The sequence below is a fragment of the Pipistrellus kuhlii genome, unplaced genomic scaffold (assembly GCF_014108245.1).
Source record: "Pipistrellus kuhlii isolate mPipKuh1 unplaced genomic scaffold, mPipKuh1.p scaffold_m20_p_10, whole genome shotgun sequence".
Lineage (NCBI taxonomy): Eukaryota > Metazoa > Chordata > Mammalia > Chiroptera > Vespertilionidae > Pipistrellus > Pipistrellus kuhlii.
The window spans coordinates 21,336,126-21,350,721 of record NW_023425405.1 but is presented as its reverse complement, the minus strand read 5'-3'; the positions used below and the strand labels follow the sequence as shown (position 1 = coordinate 21,350,721).

Here is a 14,596-nt window from a genome sequence, read left to right as displayed (position 1 = left end):
CAAAGAAGAAATCCTCTCTGTGTTCGCAGGCCCCACCTGCTTCCTGGGCAGCACATGGGCAGAATCCATGAACGGATCTGTGTCAGGGCAGGAATGAGGCAACTTGCTGCTCGTTGCGGGAAAGGCTAGAGATCTGGGAAATCTGACTCTTGTTACGGATATTTGCAGCAACTAAGACAAGCCCAGACGAGGTCTAGAATGATTTCCTCTCCTCTCCTATATTCACATTGCGCCATCCCCTACACTCATCTGAGGCACAACTGGAATGGGTTAGGTTTGGGGTCCAGGTGCACATGTAAGTTTCTCTGATGGCTTTCAAAGGCAGTTTCCATTCTCAGGGGTCTCTGAGCATGGGGGCTGGCTCCTGGCTCTCCTCTGCGAGTCCTTGTAGTGAATGTCCAAACATGGGCATGTACTTAGGGAACCCCAATACAGTGCCTGCCACAGGCAATTTCTAAGGGCAAGACTTGTAATTGGCTTACATAACTTTTACCCATATCACATTGTTGCTGACCCTCCAACTGCAAGTGAGGCTGGGAATCCTAGAGGAGCCTGGGGAGTTGGTGACCATAAGGGTCTGTCACACCATTCTTCCTCACTGGCTTCCCTTCCTCATGCTTCCTTCCAGAATATACCTTACCCTTTCATGTTTTTGTTGTGTGTTTGATATACAAGGGTATAATTTAATGCAATTGAAGTTGCAAATGTCTTTGTAAATATTTGTATACTACATTACTTTTATAAATATTTACATATATTATAACTGTGTTTGTGTTCTTTTGTGTCTTTGCTAAAAAAAAAAAAAAAAAAAAATTATCCCTTAAATGAATGCCTAAGTATATTTTAGTCATTTCTCCTAGTAAAATCTAAGTTTTACTTTTCACAATTAAGAGTAAGAATGCTTAAAACATATTTTCATGCAAGGAATGAATTGGAAATCCAGAAATAAGAGGGTAAGCCATAAGTTTCATGCAGAAGACATAGCTGTAAAAAAGATCTCTAAGATGGTGGATCTGAGGAAGTAACTGAACTTAGATGAATGAATTCAGGGCAGAGAGACTTATACAAGATGACCAAGGAGGTCAAGGGCAAGGTCAAGGGCAAACATTACAGGACTTTGTAGGGCTATGCCCCAAAGGAGAAAAGCAGCCAGTGACAGCCTTCATCTGAATAAAGGTTAGACTGTGAGTTGAAGGATAATAAAGGGTGGGGGCAAGGGTGAAAGAAGAAGCCACTAAAGCCTGTAAAAGAGAGACAATGTGGACAATGTAGGGACTTTGAAATTATCAATGGAATTTTCATATATTTTAATATACTTTTTTTTTTTTTTTTTTTTTTTTTTTTTTTTTTTTTTTTTTTTACTGCAAGCAGGCAGAGAGAAAGCATCACAAGAGAAAACCAGTGAGCTAAGGAGGTTGGGGTGGTCTCCGGTCAGGCTGAGGCTGACCTAGGGATGTACTTCAGCCCTGAGGGCCATGATGCCATGATGCCATGATGTCTCCAGGCTGGCAGTAACTTTCTGGGGTTTAGCCAAGCCTCAGAGTGCAACCTCAGGTTTTCTAACCATCCTTTTCGTGCAGAGAGGAGGCAGCCATGTAGTGCTGTGGATTCACTGCTGGCACAGAAGTACACAGATGTCTGGGAGGTAGTAGCAGACTCCAGCGTGAGGGGGAAGTCCTCTGTGTTTGATCTCTTGACACTGTACCCATCAGGGACATCTCCTTTATCAATGTTGTCAACACCATATGAGTAATGGATCAGCTTCAGCCCATGACCCAGGTCTTGGCGATACCAGTACATATAGTCATGGTTATCAGTCTGGTGACACTTTATGATCACTTCTTTTTCTGTCTGTGTGACCTTAAATCTTGGACTCTGGGTGATTCGGGCATCCAGGGGTCCTGTAAGAGAGAGTGATAGAACCTGATATTGTCATCCTAAGATAAAGGCTTGGGTTGAGGTCTTGGGAATCCATACTCACCTGCCCATAGGAGATAAAGAACCACCCAGAAGTGCCTGGTGAACATTTCAGGTCCAGGACAGAATCTCATGTCTTCCTGTTCCGTTTGGTGGAAACAATAGACTCAGTGATGTCACTGTCCTTGACAAATGCCTGAGCTAATCTGCCACACCCCTTTTCCACAGGAACAAATCAACTATATATACAATATATATATATATATGTATATATATATATATATATACATATATATATATAGTTGAATAGTTCGAGTGGATAAATTTTGTAAGTATATTTTTGGAAGAAATCTTATTAAGTATATGTGCTTTTTACTTAGAGAAGATTTGTCCTTCTATGCATAGTGACATAATTCCTTATTTGTAGATTGTTACATTTTTCACAATGTTTCTGGTACTTTGGTAACAAGATCAGGAAGAAAAGAGGAGTTTTCAACCAGGATTCATATTGTTTGGTTTAAAGTACATGGAATCCCAGATATTTGAGGACTATTCTCAGAATAAGGCATAATCTACCCATAATATTAGTATTTTCAATAATATCTTAATTTCTTTAAGGACATAAGCATTCACCAACACTCAAGATTAGTTTCTGTTGTGTGTGGTTTTTGTTGTTGTTTGACTTTTTACACTGGTGTCTCCCAGCACTTGGAGTAGTGCCTACAATATATTAAATCGTGAAGGGTGGATTGGCTATGCAAGCAACGAAGAATAATTTCAGGCCTTTTCATTTGCATAGGACCTTACCAAGACTTCTGAAATATTTTTCTATTTTATTTTTCAAAGAGCACCCTAAACTTTGATAAGCTTTAATCCTACAAAGCTAAAACTACTCTGAACCTGTACTCAATTAGTGTTTGTTCAATGAATGATGAAAAGAATAAATGATGTCAGAGTCCAGGCAGACTGAACTTCTGTAAAGATAACCCAGTATAGTCAGTTACAAGTAGGTTCAAAGCTTGAAGGGAGCAGAGACCCATGTGACTCTGCTGGGAATTAAAAATAAACCAAAGTGCACAAAGAAAAGATTCATTCATACATGTTATTATAAGACTTTTTGTTTTTATAGGGCTTTTTGAATGAATGGTTGTCAGAATGAAAGAAATAAAAATGACAGTAACTTCCTTTTATCACTGTCACCATTTAGGCTGCCCCTGGAGGCACAGTCTGAGATGAGGATTTAGGTGCAAGTAGTTTAGTTGGGAAATGACCTCAGGAAGCAGGAAAAAGAGAATAGGGAGAAAGAAACTAGGAAGGATAAAATTAGAATCAGGTGCAATATTGCGGTTGTGCTGGGGCATCAGGAGATGGATTTTGTTGGAATCTGCAGAGAAGCACACAGACCACCTCCTGAGCTGTCCTCTTGGACACAGAGTCTGAGCTTTCATCCCTGGTTCCTTTCCTTCCAGAATCATTAGCACTTCTGCAGCTCTGACTGCCCTGCTGTACATACCACCTGGGTTCCTATGATAGAGAGGAGGCCAGAGCAGAAAGCTGAAGGATGCCTAACCTGCAGTTGCAGGGTGCTGTCAGAACCAGGTAAACGCACACAAACTTGTATGTAATTGTTCACTGCAACTGAGGCTGATACCAGAGGTGGGCCGGGAATGGATGGACAGCACTGGAGGTCCCTCTATAATGGTCTGTCTTCACACAAACTGTCCCTTTCATCAGCTCTTCTGTGTGATCACCAATCACTCTGAAGCCACAAGTTTCTGGAAGCACCACACCTTCTTGCACATCAGACTTATCATCAACAGGAAGTGCTGTCCTGGGTTCCATTTTCCCTTAAGAGAACCTCTCAGTAGTTAATTTCATCAAATTAATTATCATACAAGAGTGTTTGCATTTCAGAGGGATTTCTGTCTGAACCATAGATGAGTCAGACAAAAGTAACCCCAGCCTGCCTTTGATCTTAAAACTACACAACCTATATAATAAAGTGATAATATGCAAATTAACTACCATGCCTTCGCATAAAATGGCTGCCCCCATGTAGTCACAAGATGGCCAGCAGAGGAGGGCAGGTGTGGGCAATCAGACTAGCAGGGGAGAACAGTTAGAGGCACCCGGGTCATCAGGAGAGGGCAGTTGGGGGCAATTGGGCAGGCAGGGGAGGGAGGGCTACAGGTGGGGGGGACCAGGCCTGCAGGGATGGCAGTTAGGGGTGACCAGGCCAGCAGGGGAGGGCAGTTGGGGATGATAGGGTCAGCAGGGGAGCAGTTAAGTGTTGATCAGGCTGGCAGGGGAGTAGTTAGGGGGCAATCAGGCAGGCAGGCAGGTGAACAATTGGAAGCCAGCAGTCCCAGATTGTGAGGGGTCCCAGATTGGAGAGGGTGCAGGCTGGGCTGAGGGACACCCTGCCCCCCTAGTGCCCAAATTTTGTGCATGAGGCCTCTAGTGGTAAATAATTGTGCTAGACTAGAGATAGGTCAAAGTGTTTATAGAGAACAATAGTGATATGAGCATATATTTTTTATTAAATAATTTTGCTTGTGCAAAATCTCTGCAAGACATTTATTATTGCCCCCTGGTTACAAATGCAAAAACTCAGACAAATATTTTCTGAGTCACCATCCCAAGGCTGGTCAGATGAACAAACAGGTCTGGGAAGCTGTGTCTCTTTCCTCTTCAGCAGGTCCCCTCCCAAGTGAAAGCTGTTATGCAAATAATTTGTGTTAGAGTCTGCATTTCTGAAAGGGACTTTTGGGTCCATGTTCTCATTTTGAAGATGCCTCTCTCTACCAAATGCAGAAGAGTGGGGTGATTGAAAGCGTCAATGGAAGTCAGTATGGCCTATGTCTGTGTCCCAATTCTGATATTTGTTAGCTGCATCTTCTTTACCCAAGTATCCAAACTCTCTAACAATCAGTGTTTTCACTTGTAATGTGGGTGACTTGTGCTACCTCACAGAAAATGTGCAATAAAAAAGGTGATTGGGTTAAATGTACAAAAAGTGTAGAAGTCGTTTCTGCATTCACCAATAAATTTTTACTCAGTCTGTAAATGTCTACACCATTCATTTAATAGCTATGATGCTCAGCTGTTTTCTGCAGTTCCTGACCTGGGCAGAAGTAGCGATTTCAGATGTTCTGATGGAAAGTGGGACCTGGGGACAAGGTGAGACCCTCCCTCCTTCATAACCTCCATTGGTTTAGAAACACTGATTCCTGTAATAACTCCCAGAATCCTGCCCAAAATTCCTGGAAGGCTTCTGTTTCCTTGGTGAATCTTCTGCTAGTCTGGAAATCACCCTAATCACTTAGCTCTTCCATTAGGGGACATCATGGCCTTCCTCTATGTGAACTAGGACAGGACAGATACATGTTGTCTGACCCCACTTTATCACAGTAGGAGTTCCTGTCATGTGCTAGGAATTTCCAGGTGCTGGCAGAGCTGGGAGGACACTCAGGAAAGCTCTGGCTGAGCTCAGTAGGGCAGGGAGAGTCTTAGAAAAGAACTAGAAGCCCTGGAATAAGCTAAGACCCCTTCCCTTCCTGTGACATCCTCATCTGGGACAAGGAGGTTTGAGTACAGAAAGCCATTGACCCTGCAGGGCTGTGTCTAAGCTGCTGGCACAGAGATACACAGCGGAGTCTCCCAGCTGCAAGGTGCTCATGGCCAGCTCAGAGCTGTAGTTATCAAACTGTTTTCCTGAGAACCGATCAGGGATGTTTCCTTTCTGTCTCTCCTCCGTTTTGTAATAACTAATGAGGAACTCGGGGCCCTGTCCCAGAGCCTGCTGATACCAGTATACAGTATTGTGTCCGGAGATAGGATGGCACTTCAGAACAGCCTTCCCCTCATGCCTTTTGATTAGGTGTCTTGGGGACTGAGTGACTCCAGCAGCCACAGAACCTGTGGAGGAAACAGACAGAAACTGGAGACCAGCACAGAAAGGAGATGGACACTTGGTAACAGTCAAGAACTTTAGGTTCAAAGGATGTCCCACCTGAACTCAGCACTCACCTGCCCCCAGGAGACAGAGGGTCATACAGCAGAGGAGCCAAGGGCCACTGGAAGCCTCAGAAAGGACAAAACTGGCCATCTCCCCGTTCTGGGATCTGGTGTTTGGAGTGAGTGAGCAGAAGGTTTGGCCCTCCCTGTGCTCTGCTTGGAGGACCTGCCTGTGATGTCACTGTTCAGATGTCACTATCTTTGTAGGCTCCACATGCAACCTGTACTTCCTGGACAGACTCAGCTGGTGCAGATATTCCCCCATTCTGTCCATCTTCCTATGAACAGGTGCTGCTGGCTGTGCCGAGCTGGACCAGGCAGGATTTGTGGCAGGTGATCATTCCCAGAACTTCTTTGCTTCCTTGGAGCAGGTGCGTTTGTTCTATACCTGGCATGAATTATCTAGGCTGCCTACTAAAAGAAGCTCCATCGCCCTTTCCACCAAACATAGGCTCCAGGAGAGGCCTTACCTCCACATAGAGCCTGGTTCATGGCTCTCTGCTGTGACCAACACAGCTGCATAGCAGTAAATGTGAGAAGATATGATCAGCAAACCTCTGATTTATCAGATAGTCTGCCTCTTGTAAGGACCAAGCCAAGACTCTGTCTCCCACAGGGTGCCATCAGCAGCTCACTCCGTGGATCCACAGCGCCCCCACGTGGCCACTTGTGTAGTCACAGTGTGGACACTTCCCAAGCTGGCTGGGTTCTGTCTGAATTAGGAATCAGGATGAGACAGGACACTGGAAGCTTCTGCTGATGTGATGTTTACTATTTCAGCTCAGCCTTTGCAGGTGGTACTGAGGGAGGCATGATGCATTTTTCTAAAAAGGGAATAAAGTTATAAATATTAACAATGAGTGTTCTGGGAAAGAGGACACCTTGCATTTGCTGCCCTGGGAAGTGTTGGAGGGAACTTGGGTGAAGTGCTCTCTTTAACCAAAGATAATTTCTGGGAGAGCTTACCTGGGGGTTCTATCAACTAAAAAAAAAAAAAAAGAAAGAAAGCTAAGCAACTGGAAATAAACCCTCTAAGAAGGGGGAATTGCTTACTTATAGGTCTTGGAGGTGTTTTTTGTTTGTTTGTTTGTTTTTTTACTACCTTTTCAACTTTTTTGTTCTTTTTAAAAATTGAATTACTTACCTTTTGGTTATTGATTTGTAGGAATTATTTATATTCTGTATACATACTCCTTCTTGATATCTTTTGATGAACAGGACTTTGAAATTTTGACAAAGAAAAATGTTAGAATATTTTTTGTGTTCCGTAAGAAATCTTTGCTACTCCAAGATCAAAAAGAGAATTGCCTCTGCTTTCTTTCCGAAGCTTTATAGATCATTTTGATATTGACCCATCTCATACTCAAGTTTGCAAGAGTCAGCAAAAAAGGTCAGATTTCCGGTTTTCTGTCCAGCTGCTCAGCACTGCCACAGCAGTGCCAAAGCACCCACAGACACTGGGTCTGGAGGAAGGGAGGCTGTGCTCCAATAAACTTCCTGTATCAAAACCAAAATCTGAATTTCAAATATTTTTCATATGTCACAAATATTGTTATTTTTATTTTTTACCCACTTAAAAATTTAAACCTCATTGATTAGCTTCTGGACCCTCTAATAACATGCAGAGACCAGATTTGCCCATTTCTGCTTTATGAAGTGAGATAAGGATTGAGTTTCAGTATTTTCCATATGCTTACAGGTTTCCCAACACCTTTTTTTGAAGTGACTACTTCTCCCCATTTTGAGCTACTTTAAGTGTTTGATCTAGGGATCACCATGTGCATCTCTAATTTACCATAGTCTCCCTGCAAAAGTGTCTACTAATCATAGATTTTTCATAAGTGCCCTTGATCAGGAGAATGACTTTGAATTACTTCTAAATTGACTAAGAGTTTTAATTGAGAACAGATGTTGGATTGTAGCAAAAGTAATTTTGAGCAGCTATAGAGATGATCCTATGATCTTTATTTTTATTTGACATGTTAAACTACATTTTGTACTTTTAAAAAATATATATTTTATTGATTTTTTACAGAGAGGAAGAGAGAGGGATAGAGAGTTAGAAACATCAATGAGAGAGAATCGCTGATCAGCTGCCTCCTGCACACCCCCTACTGGGGATGTGCCCACAACCAAGGTACATGCCCTTGACTAGAATCGAACCTGGGACCCTTAAGTCCGCAGGCTGACACTCTATCCACTGAGCCAAACCAGTTTCAGCCATTTTGTACTTTTGAATGTTAAACTGACTGCACATTACTGAAATAAACCTCACTTGGTCCCAATGTATGAACCTCTGTAGCTGTTGTTGCATTTGATACTGGGATAAGTAGGGAATTATTCACCGTTTTTTCAGATTTCCCAGTAAGTACTCTTGTAGGAGCATCCTACCAATTTTGATATGCTGTATGTTAGGGTTTGGCTGGTGACTTGGGATATGAAACAATTCACAGCTAAGAAAAGAAATACAGTGAGGAAATTTATAGTACTTTCCAAGGGATGAAAGGGCTGGTGTATTTGCTAGTCGATGCAGGGCAGGGAAGAAAGAGTGGCTTGCAGTTTTTTGTTTTTTGTTTTATTTCTTAATTGAATAAGGTATCACATATTTGTCCTCATCCCCCCATTCCCATCCCAAACCCCTCCCCACTGTTTGCCCCCACCTCCCTGTTGTCCTTGACCGCTGGTTAGGCAAGTTTTTTGGTTGATCTCTCCCCTTTCCCCCACCCTCCCCTACCTTTCCTCTGAGGTTGCAGTTTTAAAGGGCAAGCAGTTGCCATTGCTAAGCCACAAGAAAGGGAGATGTGTTGAAGTTGACCAGATGCTGGGCATTGTTTTGAAAAGTTACAGTTTATTTGTTGGAGACAGTCAGGCAGATGTCCTAAGGAGGTGTCTTATCAGTATTTTCCCCAAGTTTGTAAAACAAGCTTAAAACAAAAGTTATAAAGAGTTCAAAACAGGGCTTGTCTGAAGGGGAGGAGGGAGATGTGGAGGAGGAATTTTTGCTAACCAACCTGAAGCTATTAAAACAGCAGGGAGAAGGCTGAGAGATATGAAAACATGCTCAAAGTCACTAATCATCCAAGAGATGCAAATCATAACAACAATGAGGTACCATCTCACACCTGTCAGAAAGGCTATCATCAACAAATCAACAAATAAGTGCTGGCAAAGATGCGGAGATAAAGGACACCTCCTGCACTGCTGGTGGGAATGCAGACTGGTGCAGCCACTGTGGAGAACAGTCTGGAGTTTCTTCAAAAAATTAAAAATGGAACTTTCATTTGACCCAGAAATCCCACTTTTAGGAATATAGTCCAAAAATCAGAAACATCAATCAGAAAGGATATATGCACTACTATGTTCATAGCAGCACCATTTACATAGCTAAGATTTGGAAACAGCCTAAATCCCCATCAGCAGATGATGAGTGGATCAAAGAACAGTGGTACATCTACACAATAGAATTCTATGCTCCTATTAAAAAGAAGGAACTCTTACCATTTATAACAGCATAGATGGACCTGGAGAACATTATGCTAAGTGAAATAAGCCATTCAGAAAAGATGAATGTCACATGATTTCACTTATTTGTGGAATATAATGAGAAACATAGTCTGATGAACAAAAATAGATCCGGAGACAAAGAAGCATTGAACAGCTCTAACCAGTTTGGCTCAGTGGATAGAGTGTCAGCCTTCGGACTCAAGGGACCCAGGTTTGATTCTGGTCAAGGGTATGTACCTCGGTTGCTGGCACATACCGAGTAGGGAGTGTGCAGGAGGCAGCTGATGGATGTTTCTAACGCCCTATCTCTCTCCTTTTCTCTCTGTAAAAAATCAATAAAAAATATTTTTTTTTAAAAAAGAAGCATTGAACAGATGTCAAATCTCAGAGAGAAGGCACGGGAGGGAATACAAAAAGGGAGGGCAGGGTAAGAGAGCAACCAAAGGACTTGTATGCATGCATATAAGCATAACCAATGGACACAGACAATAGGGGGTTGAGAGCATGGGCGGGGGGGGGGGGGGGGGGGGATGGGAGCAGCTGGGAAGAGGTCAATGGGGGAAAAAGGAGACATATGTAATACTTTAAACAATAATTTAAATTAAAAAAAATAATAAAAAGAGAAGGCTTCAGAAGAAAAATAGTAAAAATAAAACAGCAGGGAGAGGGGTTGAGAAAGATTATAGCCTTGAATATAGTCTGATCTCTTGAGTATAGTCTGATCTGGTACTGCTGTTTGAATAGAGGAGCTAATTAAATTAGAAGAGCCAACAGCCAACAATCTCAGAGTTTAATTACCAAGTGCTTCTCATAAATTGTGGAAAGGCCACAACAAAGAAAAGGAGAAGCCTGTTTTCTGTTCTTTCATTATATGTTCATTTTCATTTGGTTAAAATTGCTTTAGAATTTCCCTTTTCCTTTGTTCTTTGCCCCATAGGTTATTTAGAAGATTGTTATTTTCTTTCCAAATATTTGAGACTTTTCCAATGCTCTTTTTGTTGTTGACTTCTAATTTAGTTCCTTGGGGGTGAGAGAACATGCTTTGTAAGACTTGGATTCTTTTAAACGTATTGATACTTATTTTATCATGATCCATGTACACTTGATAAGAATTTGTATTCTGCTGCTGTTGGGTGAATTGTTCTATAAATGTCAGTTAGGCCAAGGTGATCAATAAATTATTCCATCAAGTACTGACAGGTGTTGAAATGTCTGACTATAATTATGAATTTTTCTATTTCTCCTTGCTGTTTTCATTCAATGTTTTGAAGCTTTGTTTTTAGGTGAATAAATATTTATGATTGCTATGTGTTCTTATTAGATTGCTTTGTTATCATTAGAATATGACATTTATTATCCAGATGACATCCTTTGCTCTGAAATTTACTTTGTCTGATATTAATATTGCTGCTCTAGCCTTTTTTGTTCAGAGAATTTTCTGAGTCTTCATGTTTATAGTGCATTTCTACTTGGTAGCATACAGGTTTTTTTTGTTTTTGTGGGTTGTTGTTTTTTTACAGAATATCAATCTATGGTTTTTAATTGCAGTATTTAGACTACTTAAAGGAGCCTCGTACCCATGGCAAGGTCAGGAAAGGAATGGGAGGTTCACCAAGTCAGGGTCCTTGTGAGCATGAGCAGAGGAGGGACATCCTATGTCTGCACAAGGCAGTTTCCATAGTGACATCACTGCCTCGATCAATCCCTTTAACCTCAGGAACATTGGATCCATATTACAGCATTCTTGGCTGACTAATTTAAATATTTATAAACTCCTTTTTCAACAAAATCAATGCATGGCTGTCACTCTGGACGCCGATGCTGTCTGGATGCAGAGATCTCACTGAAACTCTAAGTTTGTCTTCTCATTTGCCAGTCACTCCTGTCCCCTGGGCATTTTCACTAAGACACGGCAACAGCATCATCGGTACCAAAAGGTAAATTCATTGTCTTATCTGTAATTCAGGTTCTCCAGTGAGCATCACTGTGTATGTCCTCATTCCCTCCATTTTCCCAGTCATACATGCTGAACATCTATTTCTTAGAAAAGGGTGGGCACTGGGTGTGGACTTGGCTTTGCCCTAGAATGCACTGGCATTCAGATATACAAGAGATGAAATAATGTGGTAGAAAATTATCTGAATTGGATGCTCCTATTCTTTCTGTAGGTCATGACCAAGTGCCCTCTCTGTCTTCATTATCCTTCATGTTTTTTATGTCTTTCCAGCCCATAGCAAAGCCTAATGTCCTTCTAGGTCACCATGTAGTAAACAGTAGGAACCCTATAGCTTTTTTATGGAAGAGGACTCCATGTCATTAACCTATAACACACCAGTATGTAATTATATAAGGAGGTCCACATGGATCTGAGTTACTGATTACTTTCCACCCTGGAGTCATCAGGCTCAGATTGGTGGTGAGAAAAGCTAGATCTGGAGAAGCAACTTCCCAGCTAGTAGGGTTGCTTCAGAAGACAGGTAAACAGACAGACAGTAACAGTAGGTAGTTGTGTGCCCAGGGCCCTGGGTCTGGTCCAGGCCTAACAGAAAGTACTCTGCAGGAGGAAGTCAGCACACACAAAGGTTAAACCTGCTTGCTCAGGCTGCAAGGTGCAGGAGTCTGTATAGGGCTCTGCTAAGACCTGGGGAAAGGCTGCCCCCTGTCTTTTTGTGCAGAGAGGAGGTGGCTCTGCAGCACTGTGGATTCACTGCTGGCACAGAAGTACACAGATGTCTGTGAGGGGGTCATTGACTCCAGCGTGAGGATAAAGTTTTCTATTTTTGATCTAGAGGCATTGTATCCATCAGCAACATCTCCTTTGGCGATCATTCCAGCACTGACTGAGTAATAAATTAGTCTCAGCCCATGCCCCAAGTCTTGTCGATACCAGTACATAGTATTGTGGTTATCAGTCTGGTGACATCTGAGAGTCACCTTCTTTTCTCTCCCTGTGACCTTATATGTTGGGCTCTGGGTGATCCGGGCATCCAGGTTTCCTGTAAAGAGAGAGTCACAGACCTGATGTTGTCATTCTAAGACAAAGACTTGGACTGAGGTCTTGGGAATCCAGGGCAGGAAGCCCACCTGTACTCACCTGCCCACAAGAGACAAAGAGCCACCCAGAAGAAGCTAGTGACCATTTCAGTCCAGGGCAGAATCTTATGTCTTCCTATTCTGTCTCAAAGAAATAGACTCAGTGATATCTGAGCTGTAGAGCTAACTTGCCACACCCTTCCCTCACACCCCTCCTCCCCCCTCCCAGAAACAAATCAATGATCCTCTCAGTTACAGGAACCACATGATCCCCAGGAAGTTTTCAAAGCCACAAGGTCAGAGTCATTGGTATCTGAAGATTTGTTTTTTGTCTCACAATTCACCGACTGATGAGATGCCTTCCTTCCTGCTCAGGTCCTTGCGTGCTCATGGGTCAGAGTTCTCCCTTGGTTTCATCTGAGGCCACAGAAGACTGGACCACCTGAGTGCCCCTGACTGTGCCTTTTGTGAAAAAGATAGAAGGCTTGTTAGCCAGGTGGGTGAGATATTCAACAGTGGTACAGGTTTGAAGAATCACAGGGAAATGTTCTGTCTCCATTCAGAGGTCTTGCACCCCTACAGAGTGGGAGAATATTGATTGAATCATAAGTGTGCTACAGTGACAAGCTAGTAACTAGTCAATATCAGTTACAGCTGCTATTTTTTATACAGACTATTTCTCAGTGTGAGGGTAACCTACTTCTGTGACTACATATCTTGATGTCATCTTGCTGATCAACTATAATCACACAACAGTGAGAAAGGACATGGAGTCATAAATCAGAGGCAAGGAGGAGGTTGATGATTATTGCATATAAAGGTTTGCAGCTTGGGGCCTGGCTAACCCAGGAAAGGCCGTTACATCTTATCCAGGACTTACCCTGTCCCAGGGAACCAAGAGCCAGAAAGCAAAGCAGCCCACTCCCTGAGGCAGAATCAGTGGAGAAAAAAAAAAAAAAAAAGAGTTTTCCACTAGGACTCACATTGTTTGGGTTAGAGTAGATGGATCCCAGAGATCTGAGGTCTGTTCTCTCAATAAGGTATGACCAAACTATACTGTTAGTATTCTTAATAATACCCTCATTTCTTTACATATATAAGCATTCATTAGTAATAGTTTCTTTGTAAAGTATTTTTAATCAAATTTGATATTTCAGAAAACATGCACCTCATCTCCAAGCTATTTTTTGGTGTGTGTTTTTGCATTGGTGTCTCCCATGTACCAGGAGTAGTGCCTATTCATGTTAAATAGTGAAGGGAGGTTTGCTTTGTGGACAATGAAGAATAATGTCAGGCCTTCTCATGTACACAGGACCTTTAGAAGACATCTACAAAAAATGTTATTCTCTTTTTCAAAATGCAACCTGAATCAGCCCTGGCTGGTTTGTCTTAGTGGATAAAGCAAGGTGCTGGGGTAAATTCTGGTCAAGGGCATGTACCTCACTTGCAGGTTGGATCACCGGCCCAGGTTGAGGCATGTGCAGGATGTAATCAATCAATGTGTCTCTCTCTCACATCAATATTTCTCTCGGTCCCCCCGTGTGTCCCTCCTCACCGCCTTCCACTCTTTTTAAAAATCAACGCAAAAATTTCCTCAGGTGAGGATTAACCAAAAAAAGCCCTCTAAATTTTCATAGCTTTTATCCCACAAATTTCAAACTACTCTGTACTTGTATTTAATTAGTTTTTGTTGAATGAATGATGAAAGGAATGAATGGTTATACGAGTCCAGGCAGACTCCACTTCTGTAAAGATAACCCAGTCTTGTCAGTTCAGAGCTTGTGACTCATGTGAGTCTGTTGAGAATTCAAAATTAATCAAGATAAATGAGGAAGAGACTCATTCCTCTAAGTTATTATAAGATGTTTGTTTTTATTAGGCTTTTTAAATGAATAGATGGCAGAATGGGTGAAATAAAAATGATTGTCACTTCCTTCCGTATTGTCACCATTTAGGCTGGCCCCTCGAGGCACAGTCTGAGATGAGTACTTATAGTAGGTTCAAGTGGTTTATATTGAAGACAATCTCAGGAAGCAAGAGAAAGAGAACAGGGAGGAAGAAATAGTGAAGGAGAAATCTAGGATAAGGTACAATATTGCAGTTATGCAGGCACATTGGGAGATGG

At 42.1% G+C, this 14,596-nt stretch overlaps 2 gene segments (V, D, J or C); both read right to left on the bottom strand.

Annotated features, from left to right (window-relative positions):
- Positions 1-1,395: 1,395 nt before the first annotated feature.
- LOC123651986 lies at positions 1,396-3,759 on the bottom strand. The segment is given in 2 exon segments: positions 1,396-1,901; positions 3,669-3,759. Coding segments are annotated over 2 exon segments (561 nt in total).
- Positions 3,760-4,445: 686 nt separating this feature from the next.
- Positions 4,446-14,596, bottom strand: part of LOC118714156 — a 47,105-nt gene continuing 36,954 nt past the window's right edge. The window contains 1 exon segment of the V gene segment in view: positions 4,446-5,835. Within this exon segment, the coding sequence occupies positions 5,486-5,835 (350 nt within the window).